The sequence below is a fragment of the Pezoporus occidentalis genome, unplaced genomic scaffold (genome assembly GCF_034315485.1).
Source record: "Pezoporus occidentalis ecotype Australia unplaced genomic scaffold, CSIRO_AGI_Poc_V1 ctg39, whole genome shotgun sequence".
In the NCBI taxonomy this organism is placed as follows: domain Eukaryota; kingdom Metazoa; phylum Chordata; class Aves; order Psittaciformes; family Psittacidae; genus Pezoporus; species Pezoporus occidentalis.
Genome location: NW_026915713.1, coordinates 5,889,920 through 5,915,582, shown reverse-complemented (window position 1 = coordinate 5,915,582; position 25,663 = coordinate 5,889,920). Strand labels below are relative to the sequence as shown.

At 37.9% G+C, this 25,663-nt stretch overlaps 2 protein-coding genes across 6 annotated transcripts; one reads left to right on the top strand and one right to left on the bottom strand.

The window, feature by feature from the left end:
- The first annotated feature begins 72 nt into the window (after positions 1-72).
- Positions 73-20,357, top strand: KPNA5 (karyopherin subunit alpha 5). 5 transcript variants are annotated; one of them, XM_062632460.1, is made up of 14 exons: positions 73-89; positions 2,205-2,338; positions 4,648-4,749; positions 4,831-4,930; positions 5,705-5,799; positions 6,577-6,708; positions 7,400-7,488; positions 8,705-8,799; positions 10,176-10,245; positions 11,330-11,408; positions 12,925-13,050; positions 14,202-14,329; positions 15,962-16,140; positions 16,697-20,357. In XM_062632460.1, the coding sequence occupies exons 1-14, from the start codon at positions 86-88 to the stop codon at positions 16,882-16,884; spliced, it is 1,521 nt and encodes a 506-aa protein (XP_062488444.1). In that variant the 5' UTR covers positions 73-85; the 3' UTR covers positions 16,885-20,357. The 5 variants fall into 5 exon arrangements, with proteins under 5 accessions (XP_062488444.1, XP_062488443.1, XP_062488446.1 ...); XM_062632459.1 differs by having other exon boundaries at positions 8,705-8,804; positions 10,082-10,245; XM_062632462.1 differs by lacking the exon at positions 6,577-6,708 and having other exon boundaries at positions 8,705-8,804; positions 10,082-10,245.
- Positions 19,609-25,453, bottom strand: FAM162B (family with sequence similarity 162 member B). Its single transcript, XM_062632470.1, has 4 exons — positions 25,275-25,453; positions 24,785-24,896; positions 21,123-21,231; positions 19,609-20,907 (listed from the first exon to the last, which is right to left on the bottom strand). The coding sequence occupies exons 1-4, from the start codon at positions 25,387-25,389 to the stop codon at positions 20,809-20,811; spliced, it is 435 nt and encodes a 144-aa protein (XP_062488454.1). The 5' UTR covers positions 25,390-25,453; the 3' UTR covers positions 19,609-20,808.
- Positions 25,454-25,663: the final 210 nt, after the last annotated feature.

The following is a 25,663-nucleotide window of genomic DNA, read 5'->3' as shown; positions in this document are numbered from 1 at the left end:
GCACGCCATCTTGAATTGCGAACGGGTGCCGGCGCTGAGCTGAGCAGGGTTTGCTCGCTTGAAGCAGGCGGGCGTCTCTGCTTCCATGGGTAAGAGCCTTGAGAGCCGGTGGGAAGGGGTAGGGGGCTGTATTTCTTCCGAGGCTGGGTGCGGTGCCTCTAGCTGTAAGCTCTTCAGCGCAGGCCGGTCTCTCGCAGGCAGCAGCGGGGCGTTGTCGAGCGCGGCAGCTCAGTCCCAGTCAGATGGGGCAGTCGGTGGTGGGACGGGGTCTTTCCACTCTGTTCGCCGCTCTCTCAGGTACAGAGCTGCCAAGCCACAGCTTTCCGGCCCTGCTGCTGGCGGGGTTTCACCCCCTCTTCGCAGGATGTGGATGAAGTTCTTCGCCAGTCCCTTTTCGTGGCTGGGGTGGGTGTCCGGCGAGGGGCTTGCGGTCTGACTTGGCTGGTGCCATGCAGGCAAGTGCCTGGCCTCCCTCGGCGCTGCAAGTCTGGGAAGGGACGCTGGTACAGTGCAGCGCGGCATTTAGGGAACCTTGTGTAGGCAGGGAGGAAAGAAATGCTAGTAGGATAAGACTTAAGTCTAGGCACAAGTGGACGAGATGCAGGATGTGGTGGGTGGAGGGATTTAGTGTTAAAACGAGCGTAATTTGCAGAGAAGTGTGAACTTTCTTGTATCTAGATGCAGAAGGCGTGAAGCTTGAATGCATCAGGGGCTGCTAGTCTTCTTGTCCTTGTGATGTCTATACCGAAATCCTTGTGGGGAGAATGAAGCTATAAAATCATCAGCTTTTCTTATTGAATACAGCTCTGAAGAAAGCTTCTTTCCGGTTGAGCTTTTATAACTCTTTATAGAGGTGGAGACCTAAACTGGGTGACTTTGAGTGCACACATACCTTGTTTGTTTCATTGCTTGGCCTCACAGTTCTACTTCCACAGCTAAACTGGTAAAATGCGAGTGATTAAGGAAGTGATGATGTTCTGGGACTAGTTAAGCCAGTACTGTTATTGGGAAAATGATCTTAAATAGTACCTTAAAAGTTACATGACAACTAGGAGAAAATTGCTTTAGACAGTGGCACACTTACCGTCGTGGACCAGAGATGGCAGTAGTTTACTAAGCTTCTTGCGAAGCAAATGGGTTTGGGTGAAACAGGCTGCTGAGTCCTCAGAGCGTCTTGTTGATATCAGAGTACATCTGTGGATTCCTTTTCTCTCGCAGCTTACGTTTATTGCTCAGCAGTCCGCGGTACTGCTGATACATTAAAAAAGGGAAGGAAAAAAAAAAGGTCCCAGCATGGAAGTTTGTAGAGAATTGTGTACATTTCAGGAGCTGTAGTTCAGATGCTTTCTTCTTGTGGAAGAATTCCAGACAAGAGTTCCTGTAGAGTTTTAAATCATATTTTTGACAGTTATTTCTCAGATGAAGGTTACAGTCTTAGCTTTAAAAGCTAGCACCATGCTATTAACAGCCTTTTTCAGTCAGTTTGATCTTTTCTGTGACAGAATCATATTTTATCACTTTTATCTTTTCCCAACTGATACGCCTGAAATGACAGCTTCTAATCCTCTAATCTATCAAAAGAGCTGTTAATTAGAATGAATCAATCATCCCATTAGTTTAAAATGGGAAAGAATATGCTTATCTGGTGCTACTGGCCCTTAATTTGCTCTTCTGCGCACAGTTTAGAAGGAAATTAAGCACAACTTTTACGTCCTCTGTTATGTTTGCAAGATAAGCATAAAAAAAAAAGAAACAATGCAGTAGTATATTAAATGAAGCAGTAATTACTGCAGGTTTTCTTCTTTGATTTGTCCTTATCTTCTAATACATTTAAGGTCTCCTTTAGGAGAGGAAGAAGCAAATTACTTGTGACAATAAAAAATTAACATAATTTTGCTTTTAGTTTCTCAGTTTGCTTATAAAACCCATAATTTCTTTTTGCAGGGGATTATGCCCTTTAATGGAAAATCTGATCTGTGAGATGAACTGAAGTTTAATCTGCAGTTTAGAAATGCCTGTCTAGGCAAAGCTTTTTCTCTTGATTTCTACCTTAAGAGGTTTTATTGATGAACTGGGTATTGCAAGCAGCTACAGGAATATATAGCTGCTGCTGTAGGTACTTTGGTATTAAAAGAGATACCATGTTTGCCTTGCAAGGTTTTGGAGTAATTTTTACATTTGTTTGTTGGTGTTTTTTTTAATAGACAACATGGCGAGCCCGGGTAAAGATAATTTCAGAATGAAAAGCTACAAGAATAACGCACTTAATCCCCAAGAAATGCGAAGACGAAGAGAGGAGGAGGGAATCCAGCTTCGGAAACAGAAAAGGGAAGAGCAAGTGAGTATCTTGGTGAGCTGTTAAGTGCTTATGAAGCTGGATGCAGACACATGAAAGGATTTGAGCAGAATCCCGAGCACCAGATTGACTGTCTGTTTCCTGTGCAGTCTTGAGGAGCACCAGGCAATCTCTCAGAAAAGTCAACAGGAGCACTTAAGTCACTAGGGCACACAGAGGAGAGAGCTGTGTCTTAAATTTAATCCTTAGTCTTGGTTTATACATGTAAGACTGGTCTGAAAGGATACCTTTTTTTTCCACTAAGGAGCAAAAACCTTACATTCTCTTCCAGAGTTTGGGCCAAAGTTGTATTGTTAGAAGGTTGAGAATTATTTTCATCTTTGAAGCCATAATTCAAATGCTCAGGAGCTTTTCCACGGTAACTTAGTAAGTTGGCTGGCAGTTAGTGATCTCTGGACATATATCCCTGGATATATATAATTTGCAGTTCTCCTTATTGAATTTTTAGTGATTGGAATACATGGGGCACTGTGTAATTCAGTGGTTAGTGTTAGTTCTTTTACCCCAAATGTTTAGTAGTTTCTTGCCAGGAAATTAAGGAATGTAGTTTTTCTCTTTGGTCTGAAGTGACTGAATTTGTCTCCCGCAACCTAGGGAGTGTCGCAAGCACTGATCTACAGTCTTCTCTGAGGTGGGAATGCATACCCTTCTCCTGGGAAAGTGGTGTTACTGCATGGAAAAGAACTTAAATTAGATAGGCCAGAGAGGTAAGAGTAAGAAGTCATATGATACTGGAACATTTACCTGTGAATGGGTAACTGCAGTGAGTAACAGCTGAAGGTTTTGGTTATAGTAAATGCTCCCTAGGTAAATTATGAAAATAATGGGTGTTTTCTCTCCCATGCTAAGTGTCGTAACAATGAGAATGGTGTTATGTTCTCCTTGATCTTACGTTGGACTGGTGCTTTTTGACTCTTCCTGAGCTGGGGACAGCATATTTATGCAGCGAGATGAGACTGTTTTTGCTCCAGAAGAAATTATAACTGGTAGATAGACCATTATCCTAAACAATAACAGTTTATACATGTTAGTCGAGAGCTGCTGTCTCATTATTGAGTGCTAGAAAGAATGACTGGAATGCTAGAAAGAATGGCTGGTCTTCCTGAAGAGGAGTGTTTTTTTCTTCTGCCTTTGTGGGCTTAAATGGAATTAAACCTTGGTTACGTCCAGGATTCTGCAGTTGTTTTGTGCCCAGGATTGTGATCAGTCCAAAAGTGTGTTGAAGAAGGGAGAGAATGCCTTGATTTGAAATATGGGTAGATGTAAACTGGAGTTGCTTCTGCAGTTTTGGGTATGTACAACAGTAGAAATCTAGGTGTCTGTAGACACCCACAAGACAAAACCTTCAGGATTTAGTAGGAGGTTTCTTTATTGTGCTTACAGTGAAATCTTGGTAATGGGACTGAGATTCTAACATTTATTTTTAAAGATATCAGTGTTAATATTCTTGGAATTGTTAATTACAGTAGTTGTAAATGTAGTACTGTAAAAATTTAGGTTTGGTGTCTAGAAGAAAACAGGCTAGTGTGAATATTTTGCTTGTATGCCAGAAAGTGAAGAGGCATTCATAAAACATAGCTGATTAAATACTAAAGTGCAGGTATGTATTTTGAGCATAGGCAGTCCAAGCAGCCAATGGATTTTTGGCTGCATGCACTGTAATTTTTGGACATAGGGAACGTTTAATGTAACATAATTTAAAAATTCACCTTGAAGCTACGCTGCTTTTTTCTCCAACTATATTAAAATACTGGTTTTGTTTTAATCTTTCTGCAATTGTACCTGAAATATAGGCACTGTTTAATTGCCATTCAGAGAAAGCACATAGATCTTAGACCTTCTGTTGCAGGGAGGAATGCAGTGTGCTGAAATACAAATGTTGGCTCTGTGTTGATGATTTTAACTTATAAACTAAAAACAGAGAAAGTAAGTTGTAGGATACTGTCTCCTGCTTAAAAATAAATGCTAATTATGAGGGATAAAAGACTAAAAGCACAAATATCTGTATCTTTTTCTTACATGTGGAATAAATATATGGATCTTTGCTAATTAAAAAGAATCTCAATTTTTAAGTGTCTCTCGTGCTGTTTATCAAGATACAGATATAGTAGTGTTTTTCTCTTTTATGCTCTTTAAACTTTCATGTAGAATTCCATTTGCATGGATGAGTGGGAAGGTGAGTAAATGAAATACTTTGACTAGTATTGGTAAAAGCATTTCTTCAGGTGTATGTCATTAAAACTTACCATAGAGTGGGTACTGATGACTCCCAAAATTTCTTCTTTGTTTAGTTGTTTAAACGCAGAAATGTTTCTCTACCGGGAAATGAAGAATCTATGGTAGAAAGTCCAATTCAGGATCCTGATGTCAGCTCCACTGTACCTATTCCAGAGGTAATACTTTAGAGTGTGTTTAGAATGTTGTCTGTTAATGTGCATAGTACTAGATGTAAGAAATCCTCCTTTCATTTTTAGGAAGAAGTTATTACAGTAGACATGGTGCAGATGATTTTCTCAGATGATCCTGATCAGCAACTCACAGCAACTCAGAAATTCAGAAAATTGCTATCTAAAGGTACATAAACATCCCTGTTATTTTTGTTGTTGTTGTTGTGCCTTTTGTGTTACTTTAGTCATAGGCAGTTAACCTTTTGTTTTACTTTAAAATAGAGCTTGCTGAAGCTTCTAGTTCTGTTTGTGGAGAAACTATGCCAAATCTGTTCCAACCTAATGGCTGAATACAGAAAGCTTCATTATTCTAATGTTAAGTCTTTCAGGCAAAGTAACAAAAGCAAGGATATTTTGATTGAAGCGTCCAGGACAGTAACTAACTACACATTAACATTACTTGCAGTACTTGTTGCAGTGATTCAATTCCTGATTCTCATTCTGTAATTGAGGGGAGAATTATATAGTGCCAGAGAACAGTTGCTGCTTGTTTTTGTTGAGACTGTAAGACATGCAGTCTGAAATTAATGCTAGTATTTGTATAGCATGATGGGTAAAGGTATGTGTGGTCATTTAAAATAGTATCTAAACATAATTGCTCTTCCTCTGACCTGAGGTGCTGATTGAAGGAACAGTGTTTTGTAATGCGTTACTAGTGTGCCAATGGATAATAGTACATGTTAGTATTACTATACATAATAGGGTGTTTATGGAGATGATACTGCAGTCTTCTGAAGTCAAGAGTTTAGCACCTTCATTTGAGATTAAAATGATTGAATGATAAAAATGATGATAAAAACTGAGAATTATGTTTTGTGTCATACTGAAAAAGTAATTAATTTCTGTTTTGTTTGGTTTGTTATTTTTGTTGTTTTGTTTTTTGTTTGGTTTTATTCCTTAGAGCCTAATCCACCTATAGATGAAGTTATACAAAAACCAGGAGTAGTACAGAGATTTGTGAAATTTCTAGAGAGGAACGAGAATTACACTCTGCAAGTGAGTTTGGTTCGTACTCACTGGGGGTTTGGAATGGGATGTGTTTTTTTAATAACCATGTTTTATTATTTTTAACCACTGAAGCTATAAATTTTTTTAGTTGTTTGAAATGTCAGCTATTGTCACTGAAACTGTGATTGAACTCGTGTCAATTTCAGAGTAGTCTTTAGGGTTATGTATTCACCTGCTCAAATACTTGGGTTTTGAAAGCAGAATGTGTTTGGGAGGGTTTCCACAGTGGTATGTTAAGATCATCGACACTGATGTGTAAGCAGAATCTGTTTTGTTTGTGTTGAGTCTATTGTAGTACTTTTCAGTGAAAATTTTAGAAAAGAAGGAAAAAAAAATACAGGGAACAGAAAGGCTTGACAAAACCCTTTTAGAAAACCCTTGAAGAATAGCTAATTAAAATACAAGTAACTAGTTCTGTCTACTTGTGGAACTTAGGCCCTGTGTACATTCATGCTAGAAGAATTAAATTTAATATAGAGTAAATAGAAGGGATTTGTACTAGTTAATAGAGATTTGTAATCTTCCTTACAGTTCGTGCTGCAAGCCAAAACCTAGTTAACTTCGCTACTGATAGTTCTTATTAAGCAGAGATTTTGTCAATGCCAATTATTCTATTGTATAGAAAGTACAATAATAGTAATAATTGCATTTCAGTAGAGAAGAAAGCTGGAAGATTGACCTCTGCAACTCTTGCATCAAACTGTTTTTCATTAATTTAAGTTTTACTGCCCAGTGGTTTAACATGGTCTTCTTTGTGCTAAACAGTTTGAAGCAGCTTGGGCTTTGACAAACATAGCCTCTGGAACTTTTCTACACACCAAAGTTGTGATTGAAACTGGAGCTGTTCCAATTTTTATTAAGTTGCTTAGTTCAGAACATGAAGATGTACAGGAGCAGGTAACTGTTTTATAACTACTTAAAATTAATTTATAAACTCGGGGGGATGTTCTTAGAGAGGCCTTGAGCCCTGTTTGCCTACTAGCCCATCCATCTGGCATCAAGAATTAAAAAACTTACCTTTGGTGTTTCTTTGAACCTGTGTTTTATCTCATGTTGTTGAGTAATTTAAAGAAAACATTTAACTTCTCTTGTGTTTTGGTTTGGTTTTGGTGAGGAGGGGTTGTTATTTTTGAGAGACTGTAATTTACTGTCTTTTATTCAGCATGCTTCAAAGTTTGTATGGTAGAAGTTTGTGGTGTGACTTTTTTTATTCCTTTTATGTTGTTTGAAACTTTTGAGTTTTATTCCATCTATTACACATAGTAACACATGTAACTGTTGAAAAGAGTATGTACTTTTTATGTAAAAAAAAACAACAACAAAAAACAACAACAACAAAAAAAACAGCAAAAAAACAACCCATGTGAATCAACATATTTTCATAACAGAAGACTTGAACAGATGACTTCGGAATAGGTAATTGACTTTGTGCAAGTTCACAGAAAATGAGATATAAAAATCAGTAGTCTTCTGAAATGCTATATTTGGAATGATACCTTTTTCTTAAATTCTATAATATTTGCTGTAAAATATCTAGATATGATCTATATAAATCTGTTTAAATTCACTTGAGTGCTTGCTTTTTAAGGCAGTGTGGGCTCTTGGTAACATTGCTGGTGATAATGCAGAATGCAGAGACTTTGTTTTGAACTGTGGAATACTACCACCCCTCTTGGAGTAAGTATTGAAAATTAGTACTGTAATATGAAATTAATAAAATAATAAATTAATATCAACATAGATAACTGTAAACTTCAATTTAAAATTTATTTAAGAGAATATAAACCTTTTGCTAAATTGAGAATGTTTCTCATTTATTATATTACTACGAATCTGATGATTTTGTGTTACCTGAGCTTCATGCTTATCTTTAGTTAGATAGTCCATGACTGCAAACTTTCCAATATTTGCAAAAAGAGAGAAGTGTTATTTCACTGTTACAGCAATTTCTGTATTGTGCAGAACTCTGTGTTGCCAGAAATCTGGATATGTGGGGTGGGACAGATGATTTAATTCACATGTGCATTTGTGTGATTCTAACTGGCTGGGCAGTAGACTGGTTTCTCCACTTTTGTCCAGTAGCTCCAAGATCCAGTGTTGCTATTGTCCATTTGCTTGGTTGGGGTGACCTGACAGAGCAGCTGTTACATGAACCGTGTTCCACCAGAAAATTTCTCTTTGCTAGGAATATCATTCCAGCATTTACTATACACTTTCAATAGGAGGTAAATGTACTTTATCAGAGAAAATGCCTTAGAAATTTGTAAAATAGCTTAAAATATAGAGGAGACCGTGATTACCGTCCTCGAGGATTTTGAGGATTAACAGCTTTAGATATTTTGGTATGTATCTCAAAGTGAACGTCATTTTTCAGGTGCTGAATCTTTTACATTCTGTTCAGCAGCAATAGTAAAGGTTGGGGTGTTGGGTTTTTGTGGGTTTTTTTTTTTTGTTTGTGTGCATTTGGTTTTGGTCGTTTTTGTTTGTTTTTTTTTTTTAAGATCTCTTAATTTTTTATGAAACTATTTTTCTTATTATTAATGCACTCTCTGAATGAAAACATTGAAATTAATTCAGGGGAGGGTTCCATCTTCTAGTCCCTTCTGAAAACCCTCAGAAAAGATTAATTGAATGATTTTTCATATGAGCAGTAATTTATATACATATACCTGATTTGGTAATGAGTTGTCCACGCAAAATAATCTATTTAGATTCACTTGATTCTAAAAAAAAAAAATGTTTTGCAGCATGCAAGCTATGAAGAGAAATAAATTGAAATTGGGACACAGTATTAGGATTTCTTTTCCAAATTTGAGGTACTGTTAGTAATAATAGACAAAAACACCTTTTCAATAAGAAATGATTATTTCTATTATTATTGTCTCTTTAACAGACTGTTAACAAATTCAAATCGTCTTACAACAACCAGAAATGCAGTCTGGGCTCTCTCAAATCTCTGTAGAGGAAAGAACCCACCTCCAGACTTTAGTAAGGTATAATAAAATAATTCATTTTTACAAATCAGAAAGCCGAAGATGACCTATGCTTGTAACATGTTGTAACACACTCTTTGAATCTGGAGACAGACTCAAGTTAGCTTTTTAATGTAACACAGTGTTCTCCAAGTATGTGGTTATAAAGACAGGAAGACTTTAGAGGCTAGTAGGAGTATTAGCTTCTCATTTTCATTTTAATTAATTTCTCGTAAGGTTAATGGCATTAAAAAGATTTAAAGAACTTAACACTGAATGTTCTGGTAGAAGAGACTGAGCTTAAATGATTTTTAAAGAGAATTCGGAGAGAATTTGCATGTCTTGACACCTCTTGAAGTAGTAATTACTGTCATTGCTACTTAATTCTTTGAGAAATACTAGCAAAAATGGTGAATTTCTGATGTCAATTCATCAATCACCTCACAGTTGCTTTAAGTTGTATCTTTCAGCAGTGTTTTGTTCTGGTAGTAAAAAAAGAAAAAGGCAAGACTTTTTGCTGCTTAAATGCTTAAAGCATCAGTGGAAAAGGATGCCCTGTAGGCAGCTACTAATAAGAACAGCTCCTTTGCTTTTTGCCCTTTCCAGTAGCACCAGGACTGCTAAAGGAGGCTGAATTGCATAACTGATGTAAGGTAAAGAATTAAGCTCTAACAAAGAATATGAAATTCCCAAGCTATACAGATGAAACCTGTCAGGTTCCAGATGGTGTTAAGATGTTCTAGTTCATTTGGCTCTTGTCTGTGTGGAACCTGTAGGAGATTAAGGCCAGAGACTACAGTTATAGTGAGAACCCAAGTCAGCTGTTGTTTCTTTGATTTAGTTCAGTGAATGCTAAGTTGTCTGTGAATGACTCTTCAGTTTCTTTGTGGTAAAGCAATTGTAAATTGGTTATTACAAATAACATCCAGCACTCCTACAACATTTTTTGATATTAATGTTATTACTTTGAAATTGTGTTCACTGAGTGAGTCAAAAAAGCATCAGTAATTCCTGATCATCTAGTTACCTGTAAAAGCAGGTGTTTTTTTTTGATGAACAATTATATACCTAATGTAGTATATCTAAATAAATAGGCTGTAAATCAGAATTTATCCAGTTTGCCTGTTTGAATTGGATATCTAGTTTAATTGGGAAGTGTTCCACTTAGGTCCTGATTTATTAATAAGCTCATGTGCTTTGGCAGGAAAGTTTTTCACCTTTATGCCTTTGCAGAATGTTCTCTGAAACTTGAAAAATACAAACCACTTAATTTTATGCAACATTTTTCTTTAATCTAGGTTGCTCCTTGCTTGAATGTTTTATCAAGACTGTTGTTTAGCAGTGACCCAGACGTTTTGGCAGATGCTTGCTGGGCCCTCTCTTACCTTTCAGATGGTCCCAATGATAAAATTCAAGCTGTTATTGATTCTGGAGTGTGTCGAAGATTGGTAGAGTTGCTTATGTAAGTCTTTACCAAATAAATGTCTTTACAGTACTGTTAGTATTAGATTCAGATTGCACTGTCTTTTCTCACCTTAAGTCTGAATTTTTATGTGGAGCGATGAATATGTATTTATCTGAAACCTTTTAAGTTGCTTAATAGGTTACTTGGCTCCTGGCTTTTTTTTCCTGAGATTGACAGTGAAAAAAGTTTTCTCCAATGTATTCATTTATATTGCTTAAAATTTAATGTAGGATTTCATTTACATAGAGGAATAGAAAGGTGAAGACTGAAGACGCAGTTTGACTTGTAAATTAATTTCTCATCTCATCTATTAACTTTTTAAATTTCGCTGTTGTATTTTATTTTCTTACCTTTCTAGGAGATGTAGTTGCAATACAGACAGTTCTTGGCCTTGGGAAGTCCAGAAGCAGGCTTATGCCACTTTTAAACTGTTCCTGTGTATTTGGTTTATGGTTCATTATTTTCCTACAAAGGGAGACTAAATCCCTGTGTTCACGTGAGGACTGCAGAATGTGTCAGGGATAGCAGTTCTCAGCACTGACAGCTCAGCACAGCTCCCTGTGGAAAGCTCGCTAGTATACCTGCCCGGATACAGTGAGGTTGCTTTCTGTAGAATTTTTAGAACAGGTTTCCCTTTCCCACACCTCAGATGGTTGAATATGGGCTTCATGTACTGGCTTACTGACTTAGAATAAAAATTATTGACTTGGAATAAAAGAGGGGGGTTCACTTAAAAAGGGGAGCTGCTAAGTTTTAGTGTTGCCCTAGTAACACCCCTTCTGTTGCCTTGGCTATTGAATAGTGCAGGTTCCAGTTTTGTACTGAATAATACTTGAGCTGGGTGAAATGAATTTGCTGGACAGATAGATTGCTTTAAGTTGTGCTGTTCCATAGAGATGCCCTTTGCTTGGGCAATTCAGCTGTGGGCTTGCAGTTGTCAAATTTGGCTAAGCAGGGGGGTGAGAGAAGTAATACAGTGTTTTTTATAACTAAAAATTTAGCACCTGAAGTGAACCTTGTTCACTGAAAATGAAAGACTATAACACTTAGTAATACCAAGCAATTTAATATTTCTCTCCAGGCATAATGATTACAAGGTGGTATCCCCTGCATTAAGAGCAGTTGGAAATATTGTTACTGGGGATGATATCCAAACACAGGTAAGACTACTTGATTTAAGAAAAAATAATTGGCAGGACAGAATTTTGTAAAAATAGTGACACAATATGTGTCCAGTACAGGTATCTGCATACATCAGTTAAAGGGGCTCTGTATAATTCTGTGTTGTTGACAGTATGGGCTGCTATTTTAAACATTAAGTTACTGCAAGAATGAACATTGTTTTACAGTATTAAATGTAGAGGATTGCTTCATTCCCGTATGGTAATTTAAGTGTTGCTTCTCCTTTCCCCCCTCCCCCCCTTTCTTTTTCCTAACCCTAAGTCTTCAAATGCTTACAAGTGAAAACTTTGACTTCAGCAGTTGTACTTATTTGTCCATAAATTGATGTGTGGTAGTTTTACTGATGCCATTTGTTCTAAAGATTTATATTTTAATTTTAGGCAATGGAATTGAGTTTGAAAAAATGCAGGAAATACTAAGTCAGTTTCTGCTTTAAAGAAAATGGTGTCTAAAAGGCTAAGAGATGTAGTCTAAAGGGAAAATAAGGAAATCAGTTAATTACATTATTTGTTGTGAGGAGAGTGTTGTGGCTTAAGCCCAGCTGAAAACTAAGTACGGTGAAGCTGTTTGTTCATGCCCTTTCATCCCCACTCCCCCAGGTGAAATGGGGACGAGAATTGGAAGAAGGTAAAACACATGGGTTGAGATAAGAACAGTTTAATAATTGAAATGAAGTAAAATGTAATAGTAATAGAAATAGTTATAGTAATAATAATAGGGAACAAAAAAGATGGGAGAAGTAAAAATTCAGAAAACACAATTGATGTGCAGTACAATTGCTCACTGCATGCTGACTGATACCCAGCCCAACCTGAGCAGCAAACAGCCCTTCCCAACCAGTTCCCCCCCATTTTATATACTGGGCATGACGTGCTGTGGTATTGAATACCCCTTTGGCTACTTTGGGTCTCTACTTCCTCCTGGCTTCTTGTGCCCCTCATCACTGCCAGAACATGAGAAACTAAAAAGTCCCTGATTTAGAATAAGCACTACTTGGCAACAACTTAAACATCGATGTGTTATCAGCATTATTCTCAGACTAAAACCAAAACACAGCACTGCACCAGCTACTGGGAGGAAAATTAACTATCCCAGCCAAAACCAGGACAGAGAGGATTTTGCTGAGGAATTTAACAGAAAACATCTGCTCTGCAAAAAGCCAAATTAATACATAACTATACAAATTAGATTTATACTCTCAGTTATTCATATTCTTAACCTTAGGGAGCCTTATTTAGACTTGCTGTTGTCAGTCTTCTGGTCTGAACTTACGTGAGGGCAGATTCTTTCAAATTGCTGGCTTGTCTGTTCATACACTACAGCATGAAACACTTCTATTTTGAAGGATGTTATCTATGATACTTTGTATAATATAGATGAGTTGCAAATTATTCTTTTGAAAGTGTTTTTCTCACATATGTATATTGCATAAGCCTATGTGTGTATATATACGTATATTCTACAGCCTAATTTTAAATTCTCAAATTTTTTTAGGTGATTCTGAACTGCTCTGCATTACCCTGTCTCTTGCACTTGCTTAGTAGTCCCAAGGAATCTATTCGAAAAGAAGCATGCTGGACTGTTTCTAATATTACTGCAGGAAACAGAGCTCAGATTCAGGTAAAGCCTGTATATTTATTATTTGGGTTTGTTTTCATTTTACTAGTCCACTTGGTTCTCCTTCATAAGTAGATACTACATCTCCTTCATTAGTAGATACTACATCGATTCTGCATTATTTATTTTATTAACTGTATTAATTTACCTAATGTAAATGTTTTCCTCTAAATTTTTCCTCTGAATTTCCTATAAATCTCCTCTAATTTTTTTATCATTTTGAGTAAAATGATTAAAGCATCATATTACTTTATGATACTTTTAAAGTATCATGAAGTAATGCTTTAAAAATAGCTGTCGTGATTTGTACTAGAGGAGCTGATTAATTTCTCTCAAAGGTATATGGTTGATGCTTATAAATGAAATGAAAGGATACTTATGTCTGAGATCAATAGTTGTTATTTTTCCCTGTGGGAAAATTCTCTTTAATTTTATTTTGCATTGTAATATGTATGTTAAAGTAATAAGTATTTTTTCTTTAAAAAAAGTTGAAACAAAACATTTTCCACAAAGTCCAGGGGAAAGTGGACAGTTCTACCAATTTGGTAATGTTGAACATGCTTGGATAAAAAACTTGCATGATATGGTTGATTTGCATCCTTGTGGAAACTACTAAATCCTGACTATTGCTCCAGGTGTCTAGAGCTACCTGAGAAAAAGATTCTGGTCAATAAAAATGAGAATTCTGAATCAGAGTACATGCTTCAGTATGACTTTTTTTTTTGTTTTTTCTTCTCCATACTTCACTCAGAGATGAAAATGTTACTACTACTTGATGTTTCCAATTGTAGATATAATGCTCCTGTGGATTCCACAAACCTGAATAAAATGGGCAAAGTGAAGTTTTGTTCTGAGGCTTGATCTCCAGTTCAGAAACTCAGCTTTAGTGCTGATGTCATGGAACTTTGTAAATGTGCCTGTTCAATAAGCAGTATTCTGTCCACCAGAGACAAATCAAAGATACTCAGATGGCTGCTGCAGTGCAATGTTGGAATAGTTCTGAATTTCAGTTTGATGTTTCTAGTTTGTGTGGTGATTTCTAAGAAAACATTGTTTGATACCAACAGACATTGTTGACTCTTGTAATGAAGTGTATTAGTGTTCTTTGTGTATACTAAATCTTCAATAATAAATATTACCATTTAATCACTTAGGCTGTTATAGATGCAAATATTTTTCCAATATTGATTGAAATTCTTCAAAAAGCTGAATTTCGCACTAGAAAAGAAGCAGCATGGGCCATAACTAATGCCACGTCAGGAGGAACCCATGAACAGATTAGGTAAGTTATTACTATTGTCTCTGCCTGAGTATCTTCTCTAAGGCATTTTTATTTCTGGATTTGAATCTTCTCAAACAGCAACAAAATCCTAACCACAACTATAATTCCTTGAAATGGTCTGTACAGGGACTAAAAATGTAGAAATTTAAAAAAAAAATAGGGAAATATATGCAGTAGACTTAATAATAAATTGACTGATACTACTTTGTTTCAGTAGTCTTACACATAAAGCTTTCACAGGGTTATCTTCCAGAGTTGAGAACACACACAACTGGAACAGTTAATGAACAGTGTCAGTGTTGAAAAGTGAGAACTCTGTGAGAATTGTTTAGAAAACTTTTGCAATGGGATTGTATCTTTGTGGAGAGACTTCAGGAATCTTAGTGGTTTCTTCATATATTTTAAACTTGCTTATCAGTACTATTTTAAAGCAGGCATCTAAACTTTTTCAAAATGGAATTTGATTAAAATTTTACTGTCAGTAGCTGTGTATGTGCTTCAGAGACTGGACTTCTTGAATTACTAATATAAAATACTTTCTAATTTCCCTGAATACTGTCAGAAAAGTGATCAGGTTTGAATCAGCAGTCAATAAACGGATTTATAAATGGCAGTGGAAGCCAGAACTGAAAGCGATATCATAGCATATGGGAAATCTGTTGCTATAAATGCATGCTTATTTGTTTTAAATGTAAACAGTTCTGGGTTTTTTTTTTAACCGTTAATGGTTATCAGAGGTGAGGAAAGTTTGCTGGTGGGTTGTTTTTTTTTTTTTTGCTATTACTTTGTACATATAATGTAACATCTTAAAATTTAGCATATTTTAAATAAATTTTAATGTGTTTGTAACATGGTAAAAGTAAATTCTTGTTACAAAATACAGATATATTGTCTGTGTCACAAAGTTTTAGTCTTTTTTTGTGTCCTGAAGGTACTACTGTCTAACTTCAGGATGATTTAAAACCACTAAATAAACTGCATTTAAGCAACCTTTTGATGCAGGTGAACATTACTGTCTTCATTTTTCTTACTAGAAACAAAGACACAGATTCTGAGTTCCAAAAGTTCATACACAATTTTGCGCAAAGTAGAAAAAGGAATAGAATACTCAGAGTCCAAATATTCTTTTTTTTTTTTTAATACTTAATTATGTCCTCTTTATAACAGGCAGTGCTAATATCTTAGTGAGCTGACAGTGTGGACTATACTAGCACAGAGCAGCCTCCAGTGTTCTTATCAAGTAAACACATAACAGACATATTTCTGCCACTACCAAATTTTGGATGTCTGCGAAAGAACTTCCTACCAAAATGAACTTTTTCTCTTACGTTCAGTTAGACCCATCTGAAGATCATAAGTGAAAAGGAGTTGAAAAGACTCCAAATTCCACATCCAGTTAGGAATATGCACATTACATTTTCTCATCAGGATAAATTAGAATATTCATTAAAATTCAGACTAAGCTTATTTTTTGTGTGTTGTTACATGTTCTAGAATTTTTTTTGCTTCAGTCACTTTTTTAAAGCAAAATTAAGGACCAGTAATGATAGAATGGCATGTCAGTATATGTGTGCTGGATTATCAGTCCTCCTTTTTCCTCCCACACCCCTCTGTTTTTCTGCTGTTATAAAGGTATTTGGTAGCACTAGGTTGTACCAAGCCTCTGTGTGACCTCCTGACTGTGATGGATTCAAAAATAGTACAGGTGGCTTTAAATGGACTTGAAAATATTCTGCGCCTTGGAGAACAAGAGTCTAAGCAAAATGGAATGGGCGTTAATCCTTATTGTGCCCTTATAGAGGAAGCATATGGTAAGAAATTACTTCTTATAATCCATGTATCTGAACTTCATTATTTCAGGCTGTAAAAAACAAAACCATTATGAACTGTTTTGAAATTTGTAGGTAAGCTTAATATAAGAATTACTTTGAGGGTGATACGATTTAGCATAAGGTGTCCCTGCCCATGTCAGGGGGGTTGGAACTAGATGATCTTAAGGTCCTTTCCAACCCTAATTATTCTATAAGTGGACATTAAAGTATCATAAGTAATCTAACTTGGTGGGAAAGTGGTTAAATGCAGAAAACCTGTGAATGTTTATCTGTGGTCATTTTATGAAATGTACCTCAAGAGACACAGTAGGCATGGCGTATTTCTTTGTAGGTATTGGAACTGCTGCCTTCTCCTCCTCCTTAGTTTACCTGATACTCTTTTAGTGTAGTTTTAAAATTAGCTTGGACAGCAGAAATAGAAAACTAGAAATACATGGGTTCAGAAGTGAATTCAATACTATTGAATTAATTTAACTTTGAATTCATCATTCATTTTAAGCAACTAGATTTTGAAAATGTTTTGTTTTAAATTCAGGACTTGATAAAATTGAATTTCTCCAGAGGCATGAAAACCAAGAGATCTACCAAAAGGCTTTTGAACTCATAGAACATTACTTTGGTGTTGAAGAAGAGGACTCCAGTATTGCACCTCAGGTGGATGAAAGTCAGCAGCAGTTTCTGTTTCAACAGCAGGAGGCTCCAATGGAGGGGTTTCAGCTGTAAACTACTGAAGGCAAGCATAAAATGTAAATACTTGTAGGGTTTTGGGTTGGGTGTTTGGTTTTGGGTTTTTTTCTTCCTCAGAGGTCTTTTCTTTATGGCCAAAGTTAGAGGAAAAGTTGAGTATGTTTTGCAGAAATAGATGAAGAAAGAGCTCATGCACTTTTATATATTGTGTTAGATACAACTGTTCTTTGTTTTGTATTTGTGTTTTTCATTATTTCTTAATGTACAGAAAAAAACTGTGAGTAATAATGTCTAAAAGAATTAAATGTGATTTAAGAAGAACTGTTAAGCTAAGACTTTGTAGAATTTTAGGTAGTGGTTCTGAAATTTTCATGTAGTCTCAAACTGCATATCAGCAATACAGTTACTAATGGTTGCATTTTTAGCAGTAGGCTTGACTTGCCCAGTCTCTATCAAATCTACCTCTTGTACTGAAGCAAAAACATTGCTTCAGAACTAAGGCATGAATTAAAGATGAGCTTGCAAGAAGCTGAATTGGAATGTGAAAAATATTTATTTAAATTGTGGAACTTTTATGAATTACTTACTTTACCACACACTGTTGGAATTTATTTATAAAAAAGTATTTAAAGACATAATAGATATATAATGCTAATTACCTAATATAATATTGAGTATATGAAAAAGCTTTTTCTGAATTATGTGGAATGAGAACTATTTCAGAAGTTCTCCAATTGGAATCAGCAGAGAGCTTGCTGGTCATTTGGTGTTGACTCTGTAATTAAAGCTGCTAAATGGCATTAAAAGTCAGCCACAAGTACAGTACTTTGCAGTGGAAGCAGTTGCTGTAGTTACCACAAGAATGCCGCGATTATGAGTGACAAGAGATGCTGATTTGCACAAATCACCAAGCAGATGGCTTACAGGTGTCTCCTGTCAAAGTGTGGTAGCACCACTTAGTTCGAGAAACATTGCAATGTTTGCCTTTCTAGTACAGTAGGTTCTTGAAAGTTTAGACAGTAGGTGTTGTCTTTTTGACCAAATACACTACCACCATTTGAATTGTTCTTTAAGTTGACTAATTTGGTTTTCTTTTGGTAAGACAATAGAAATACTGCAGTGAAGAATGAATAGTGAATTACTGTTTTTCAGTTGAAGGAAAAGTTTGTTGTACTGTAAATATCATTTAAGTATGTGGACACCAAAACTAACTAGAAGTTAATGTCATCTAAATATTTAGGCTCTATAATATACAGTATTTGCTGTTAAACACTAAAAGAAATAGAATTCTGGTATTTACCTTAACAATTTTGAATAACAGAAAAATGTGTACTCTGCTTTGACTTGCATATAAGTAGTATTTCTGGTGTATTAGTAGTATATCTTATTTGGAGAAATCAGTACTTTGGGTTAACTCTGAAGTATGATTATTTTTATTACCTGTATTAATATCAATCGCCTGGGTTAAGTGAAATCCTTGACATACAACAGCATTTCATGCTTCATGAAAAGCTGCAGTTTCAACTTAAATTACTTACCCCATGGCACTGTGCTTATCACTAAACGATGTTATATTGCACTGAAAAATACAGGTTAAAGGCGGCATCATTTGCAGTACCATTTTATAGTTATAATTTTTTTACCATGCAAGTTAAGATTCTAAGATGTTTCACTTTGATGTTACAGCAATATATACTATATTGTAATTGAATGTGCGACTTGAAGTGGATTTTCTAAGATTAATGGTCAGTTTTGACTAAGATATAACTGGGAGGGAAGAAACCTCTTCAGTCTTTTTAGTGAAAGATTAGAAGTGTATATAGAAGTGCTGTTACTTTATGAACTCTGAATAATGAGATATTTTAGCAAATGACACTTTAAACCTAGATTTGTACAGCATACAACATTTTTGAATAGTGTGATAATCTTGAGTACAGCTGCCAAATTTTCATATAATGCTAGATGATTGTATTTATGCCCTTTTTACTCTCATAGTTTTAGGTTTTCATATACTGAGCTTCCTTCTTTCCTGTGTGCCCCCCCCCCATCTGTTCAAAGTACAGGGTAACAATAATGGAAATCTACCAGGATGACTAGTAAATGCTGAATTTCAATGTTCTTCTAATGTAAGAAAAATATTCAGGTAACAGGGTATTTTGTTGTTTCTAACGACCTTGTTTTGATAACATAACCAGCTGTGCCTGCTTTTTATTTGGAGAACCCTGTAAAAACTGCATTTATAAGCCTCTCTAATTTAAACCAAATCTGAACTATAAAAATCTTTACATAAAGACTTGAAAATGAAGAAAAGAGGGGACATTTAAAGTATTACATTTGTTTTGAAATAATGTCTTCAGTTGCGTGGATATATTATTCTATATGTGTGAACAGTTAGTGACTGCACTTTACGCATTTAGATAAACTGTATTTCATGCCTCTGATACATTTTAAGTGTAATGGTTTAAAAGGGAACTAAAAATGATGAATTTGGCTAATAGAAATCATTATTTAAGCTCAACATGATTTACCCTAAAATTGTTAATGAAAGCTCTTTAAAGGTTAAATGTACAGGATGGCCTCTCCTGTATTATCACCGGGGTTACATCCCACTTTGTTAAAAAGCACATACATAAACAATGAAAAAAACAGAGATAATGACTTAAGGCCAACTCTGGTGTAGTCATTTGCAGGCAGGGGTGCGAATAGGATGATGAAACCAGGGTACAGAAAAAAGAAAACACAACTGTGAGAGGAAAATCTTTTAAGTTTGACTCTAGATACGGACTCTGAAGTGCCCCATCAGTTGCAAAGTCTTTAAAAATACAGGGGTTTGGGGTTTTGGCTTTAATTAAAAGGGTACCATTTGTTCTGCTTAAATGTGAATATTAACTAGCTAATCTATGCAACTAGGCAGAGCATGAGATTATATTTTTTAGTTCCCTACTCTTGACACACTGAATCATACCTAATTTTTTCATTGTTGCACTTTTGTCTGAGGACTGGTTCATACAGCTTTTTAATTTCCTAGTATTTGCTTTAAACACTGTTGCTAGCAGCAATCAGAAAATAGTAATAATGTTGACACAGAAATAAGCTAGCTGTAGAACACATTTTCAACTGGAAAATATTTATTGTTGGGTCTGTCTTTTTAAAAATAGAAAAGATGCACTATTGCCTATCCTCTACAGGTAATGCTCAGTTTAAATTTTCTAAATTGTACAACTGAGGATTTTTGTAATAGATCTGCCAGTTGATACCTGAAGTTTAACTGTGTGACCTCAGGAGTTCACTGAAATCTGGAATGAGAAATTTCATTTAGTTACGGCACAATATGTTCATGTAATGTGTGGGAACTAAATTTGCCTATATGAACTTCAGGTAGTAATAGTGCATCTTTAAATCCAGGCCAAAGGCCCATTACTGTAACAGAACACATGAATAGTATGCAATATTATGGAATGTTAAATCTCAAAATACCATACAGAAACCAATAAAACCTATTTTACAGATGTTTGTTGTATTTATTTAGTGGTTGAATAAGTGTGGCTGCTTAAACTAGAAAATGCATCTGCCTTTTTGAATACCGCACTGAGGCAAATGAATTCAAAGTGGCTGATTTGTGCATTTTAAAACTCTGCACTATCACTAGACAAAGTTTTTGGGGTTTAAATATGTTTTGCAAATATTTAACCAAACATACCTGTCATTCTTAAGAAACTACGTCTTCTCCTTTAAAAGCAAATTTCAATCATATGCAAAACACTTTAAGATTAATTATATGCAACAAGGACATTGAGTGTCTCTAAGAGACCCTCCAGTTCTTTTTGTGATCTTGTAAGTACTTTTTTTGGCTCCTGGATGTACAATGCTACAACTGTCTGGTTACTGGGGATATTCGCTTATCACTCTCAGCAACCATTAATTTTGCTCCCACAAGGACATTCAGCATTGTGTGTGAAGTTACTTGGTCTTTGCCTCCGCTGCTAGCGCAGCCTCCTTCCGCCACTTGGCCTTCTTTGCCAAGTTCCAGCTTGTTAAGGACTCGTGACGTGCAGCAGCCTGCAGAAGTAGAACATCCACTTCAGAGTAGCGCAGTAGGAATAATGGTGCACCCTAGAGACCCCTCTCAAGAACAGCCAGCAGCCACTTACATGTTAGGGGCAGTGGAATGGTGAATTAGCTACAATGAGGACAGGTGTAAGCTGTTGCTGTTTATTTAGGTTGTCTGCTTTCCACAGAATTCCATCATGGTAATTAGCTAGTGCTGTACTCACCTTCTTAGCTGAGGCAATCACTGCAAAACAGGCAACGATGGAGAGTCCAATCATGATGTAACAAGCTTTAACTCGAGCTTTGTTTCTTGCCTTATCTAACATCTCTGGCCTGCAATTAAAATTACTGAATCATTACAGAACTGAAGTATCTCTTCTTCAAAGCATTGCAGACTTAACAACACAATGGAAAAGTAATAGTTTCTAAAAGATGCATCTCCAGCTTGCTGTGATGGGTTATGGACCACCCAACGACTTGGCATTTTCTGACCCTAACCCATTTCCAGTGGAAAATCAACATCTAATGGATTTGAAATTCTTTCTTTCTTAAGCTGGGGAGAAAAAAAAAGGAAACAACCCAAAACAGAACTCCTGCAATAAATATTTGTATTCAAATATTTGGGGTAAATTTACCACAAATCATTCCTTTAGCTCTGTTTAAACATAGTGGAAGTAAAATGGGGTTTATCTGTTTTAAACAGCTGGAGACATATATGTGGTGTCAATCAGATGTGGTAAAAGCAAGTTCCTTTTATTCAAAATTAACTTTAGTAATTAATGTCACATCTGTTTAGATAGTGTCCCATATAATATTGGTTAGGAACTTCACATATGTGCGTAGGTGGTTAAAACAGAGCTTGATCTGCTACAAATGAAGAGTTTTTAGTTCTTTAGAAAAACAGCAGCTTTATGCAAAGTGGGCAGCTGGTGTCAGCCTCCTCTCTGTTACAGGATCACGTAACCAAACAAGAACAATCTACATGATTACTTTTGCTGGTCATCTAAGGTAAAAGTAATGAAAACCCCTGACCTGCATCTGGCAGGAGTTGCTGCAAAAGTACAATCCAGTGAGCCACCCTGGGACAGGCTCCCCTTTCTACCCTCCATCATTCCGGGCAGGCTGCATGCTGCTGTGAACTGGTGGTACAGGAAATGCCCACATCACTAAAATGGTCTCAAAATTTTCAGCAAGTCTTCAAACATTGTACTTGGGAGTACAGTTTTTTAGATGTTCATTCCTCTCCTACAGGGAGACCTAGTACCTAAAAGGGGGCCTACAGTAAATCTGGGGAGGGACTTTTTACAAGGTCATGTAGTAACAGAACAAGGGGGAATGGCTTTAAACTGACAGATTAGATATTAGGAAGAAATTCTTTACTGTGACGGTGCTGAGGCATTGGCACAGGTTGCCCAAAGTAGTTGTGGGTGCCCCATCCCTAGTACTGTTCAAGGCCAGGCTGGACACAGCTATGAGCAACCTGGTCCAGGGGGAGGTGTCCCTGCCCATGGCGGGGGGGGGACACACGACACTAGATGGATCTCTAATGTCCCTTCCAACCCCAACCATTCTATGATTCTAATACTTGCTGTGCACTTACTTTCCTTTTGTAAGTCACATGAGAATGGTTTATATATAAATACAAAGGGTCATAAGATAAAGAATATACATAATATATAGATAGGCAAAAGGATATATAGACATAATTGATTTCCTATTGTGAGCAAGATCTTGTAATAATCTCTTTCCCCAAAAATACCTTTAGCTTTACTTCAAAGAGGATGGGTGGTGGGATGGGGCAGAGCTGAGGTTTCTGCAGTAGAAGTTCTGCACGCAGATTTGTACCAAGGCTGAGGGCTGCCATCGCTGCTCTCCAAGGCTTAATGCCACAGAAGAGGGCAAGCCTGACGAGCAGCTGGGCCACACTACCCCCTTCTCTGCCAACACACACAACGCAAGCATGTGTTGCACCTCCTGTGTTTCTTCCAGGTGACTGACAAGGCCTGGAGTAACTGCTTTTGTTTTCTGCAATGGTAAAAATCATCTTTAAAGCAAACTGCACATCAGACCAGCACATCAAATCATTAATCCACTAATCCATTTGTAGTAACAAAAGCAAAGCCATAAATGTTATTAGGGTGGCTTATTAACCTAATTATATTTCACAACACACTAATTGAAACTCTTCTGAAGCAGATTTTCACTTTCTCCCTGCTTTCTGCCTCTGCTTTAAGTAACACAGACCTGATTATGTTCTTTCCTAATTGCACATTAGGGCCTCTGCTACTTAATCCTTAATGAAGACTCTGGGTAAACCCAGCTGCAGTCAGTAACAGCTTTTTCTTAAAAACAGATCAAAACATCTCACAAAACCAAACCAGAACCACCTTGAATAGCAGACTTGACCCTTAGTACAGCAGCTATATTGTGTTTGCAGGTAAGAATAGCTTGCAGTTATGTCTTTTTTAATTGTTAAAGCAGCGACACAGTTCAGCTTTAATGTCTCACAACTCCTAATAAGTCACTAGTTATGATCTTACAGCTCCAAAAAAGACTTTGCTCACCCAGAAAGCACAAAGTGGTGACACTCACTTTGTTCAGCCAGCTACCACACAGAAATTTGTGTATGTGTGTGTGGACTGGCAAATGTATGTCTCATTATAAACACCTCCCGAAGACCTGAACAGCTTTACGAGCTTCTGAGACCTGTCTGAACCTTTCTCTAGGGGACAGTGGTGAAACTAACACAGTGCAAGAAAGGCTGGACCATTTGGAAAGCCACTGTCTAGCCCAGCAACCACCAGTAAAACCATCAGGAGAAGGCAGAGGGGGTACCTTGCTGCCTGACACAGGTCTGCATGCTGCTTATAGAATCATAGAATGGTTTGGGTTGGAAAGGACCTTAAAATCACCTAGTTCCAACCTCCCTGCCATGGGCAGGGATGCCTCAACCTAGACCATGTTGCTCATGGCCCTGCCTTACCTGGCCTTGAGCACTTCCAGGGATGGAGCATTTACCACTTCTTTGGGCAACCCATTCCAGTGCCTCACCACCCTCACAGTAAAGAACTTCTTCCTTATATCTAACCTAAATCTCCTCTGCTTAACTTTAATCCCATTCCCCCTTGTCCTATTGCTGCAGTCCCTGATGAAGAGAACACACCACCCAAGACAGGGACCATGGTCATCCTGCGATGATAAAAAGTTGTGCCTTGTAGAGAGACCTCCAAGATGTTTTCCAACATCTTAAGAAAAAGGCAGCAGTTGGCATTGGAGTGGGTTTGTGTGTTCGGTGACTGACTCTCCTCGGGGATGCTAACTTCCAGTGAATCAGAGAGCCACACAATCAATGTGATTTGGGTCTGAAGGGACCTTCAAAGATCATCTAGTCCAGCAGGTCAGCAAGAATGGGAGGCTAAGGCTACATTAAGTACTTGGTTTTCCTTGGTGGGGTATGTTTCTCTCATAACTCCCTTCTCTATTTTTCCTCAAATTCTATAATAAATCATAATTTATTGGATGTAAATTATACAGTGACAGTCATCTCCCTTAGACTGGGAGCTATATCTGTTTACCAATAACATCCTTCTCCAACTGCGTGTTAGGAATAAGCAAAACAAACAAGCCAGTACGTAAGTGTAACCAAGGCTATCTACTGAGATGGATCCAGCTTTTAACCCCAGGCTCTGGGGACTCCAGTAAGGAACATTTTTTCATCTTAACCTCTAACCAGGACAGGAAACTCTTCTGCCCTCTCATTTGTTTCCAAGTTTTCAGTGTTGAAAATCTGACTGGTTCCAGCTCTGTGGAAACGCTCGGTATGAGGATCACGCCACCACTTTCCCTTCAGCTCCATGTTCCCCTTGGACAAGGGCAGCGCACTTACGGGATCCTCTGAGGAATATCTTCTTCTGTCTTGAAACGCCCAGTCCAGACGAGGATTTTTTTGTCAAACTTCGAAGGCTTGTAACTTGCAACCACCCTGTGAGCTTGCTCGGCTTCAAGAATGAGAAAAAAAAGCACTCCGTCACACTTTGCGCTAGGACTGAATGATGGGTGGTAGGAAGGGTGGAAGCGAAAACCCTGCCCGTACCGCTCTCTGCAAGAGGAGCTCACGGAATAAACTTCGAGGTGTCCGCCCCGCAGATATCACCACGCTGTCCCTCGAATAGCCCCTCACGCAGTGGCAGCAACTCCCCGCGGCCCGCTGGTACCCAAGCTCGCAGGGAAAGCCCGCGACCCCCCGAGCCGGGGCAGCCCCGGCCCCAGCCCCGCTCCCGCCCGGTCCCCACCAACCCTCCCCGACAGCCCCGAGCCGCTGCCGGCGCCGCGGAGCCGTGTCCGTGTGCCCGTCCCGCTCCCGCCGGCGTCCCTACCGCGGGTGGTGCCCGGGATCCGGGCGGGCTCCCCGGCGGCGGCTCCCCGCGGCGCGGGCAGGCGGAGCGGCGAAGCGGACAGGAGCCGCCATGGGTGGAGGCGCGCCGGCAGCATGGCGAGGAGCGGCGGGACCCTCCGATGCGGTGGGACCCGTCCCGCTCCTGGTCTCGGTCCTGGCCCCTGTCCTGGTCCTGGTCCTGGTCCTGGTCCTGGTCCCGCCCCTCGGACCCCTCCAGCCACGCCCGGAGGCTAGGCGGGACGAGGCGGAGCAGCCGCCGGCAAGGAGGGGTCTGGCCCTCCTTGGAGGCCATCGTGCTCACCTAAGGCACTGCTGGGCTGCAGCTTTGGCATTGGCACCTCAGCGGTCCAGGCAAAGCTCGGTTAAAGG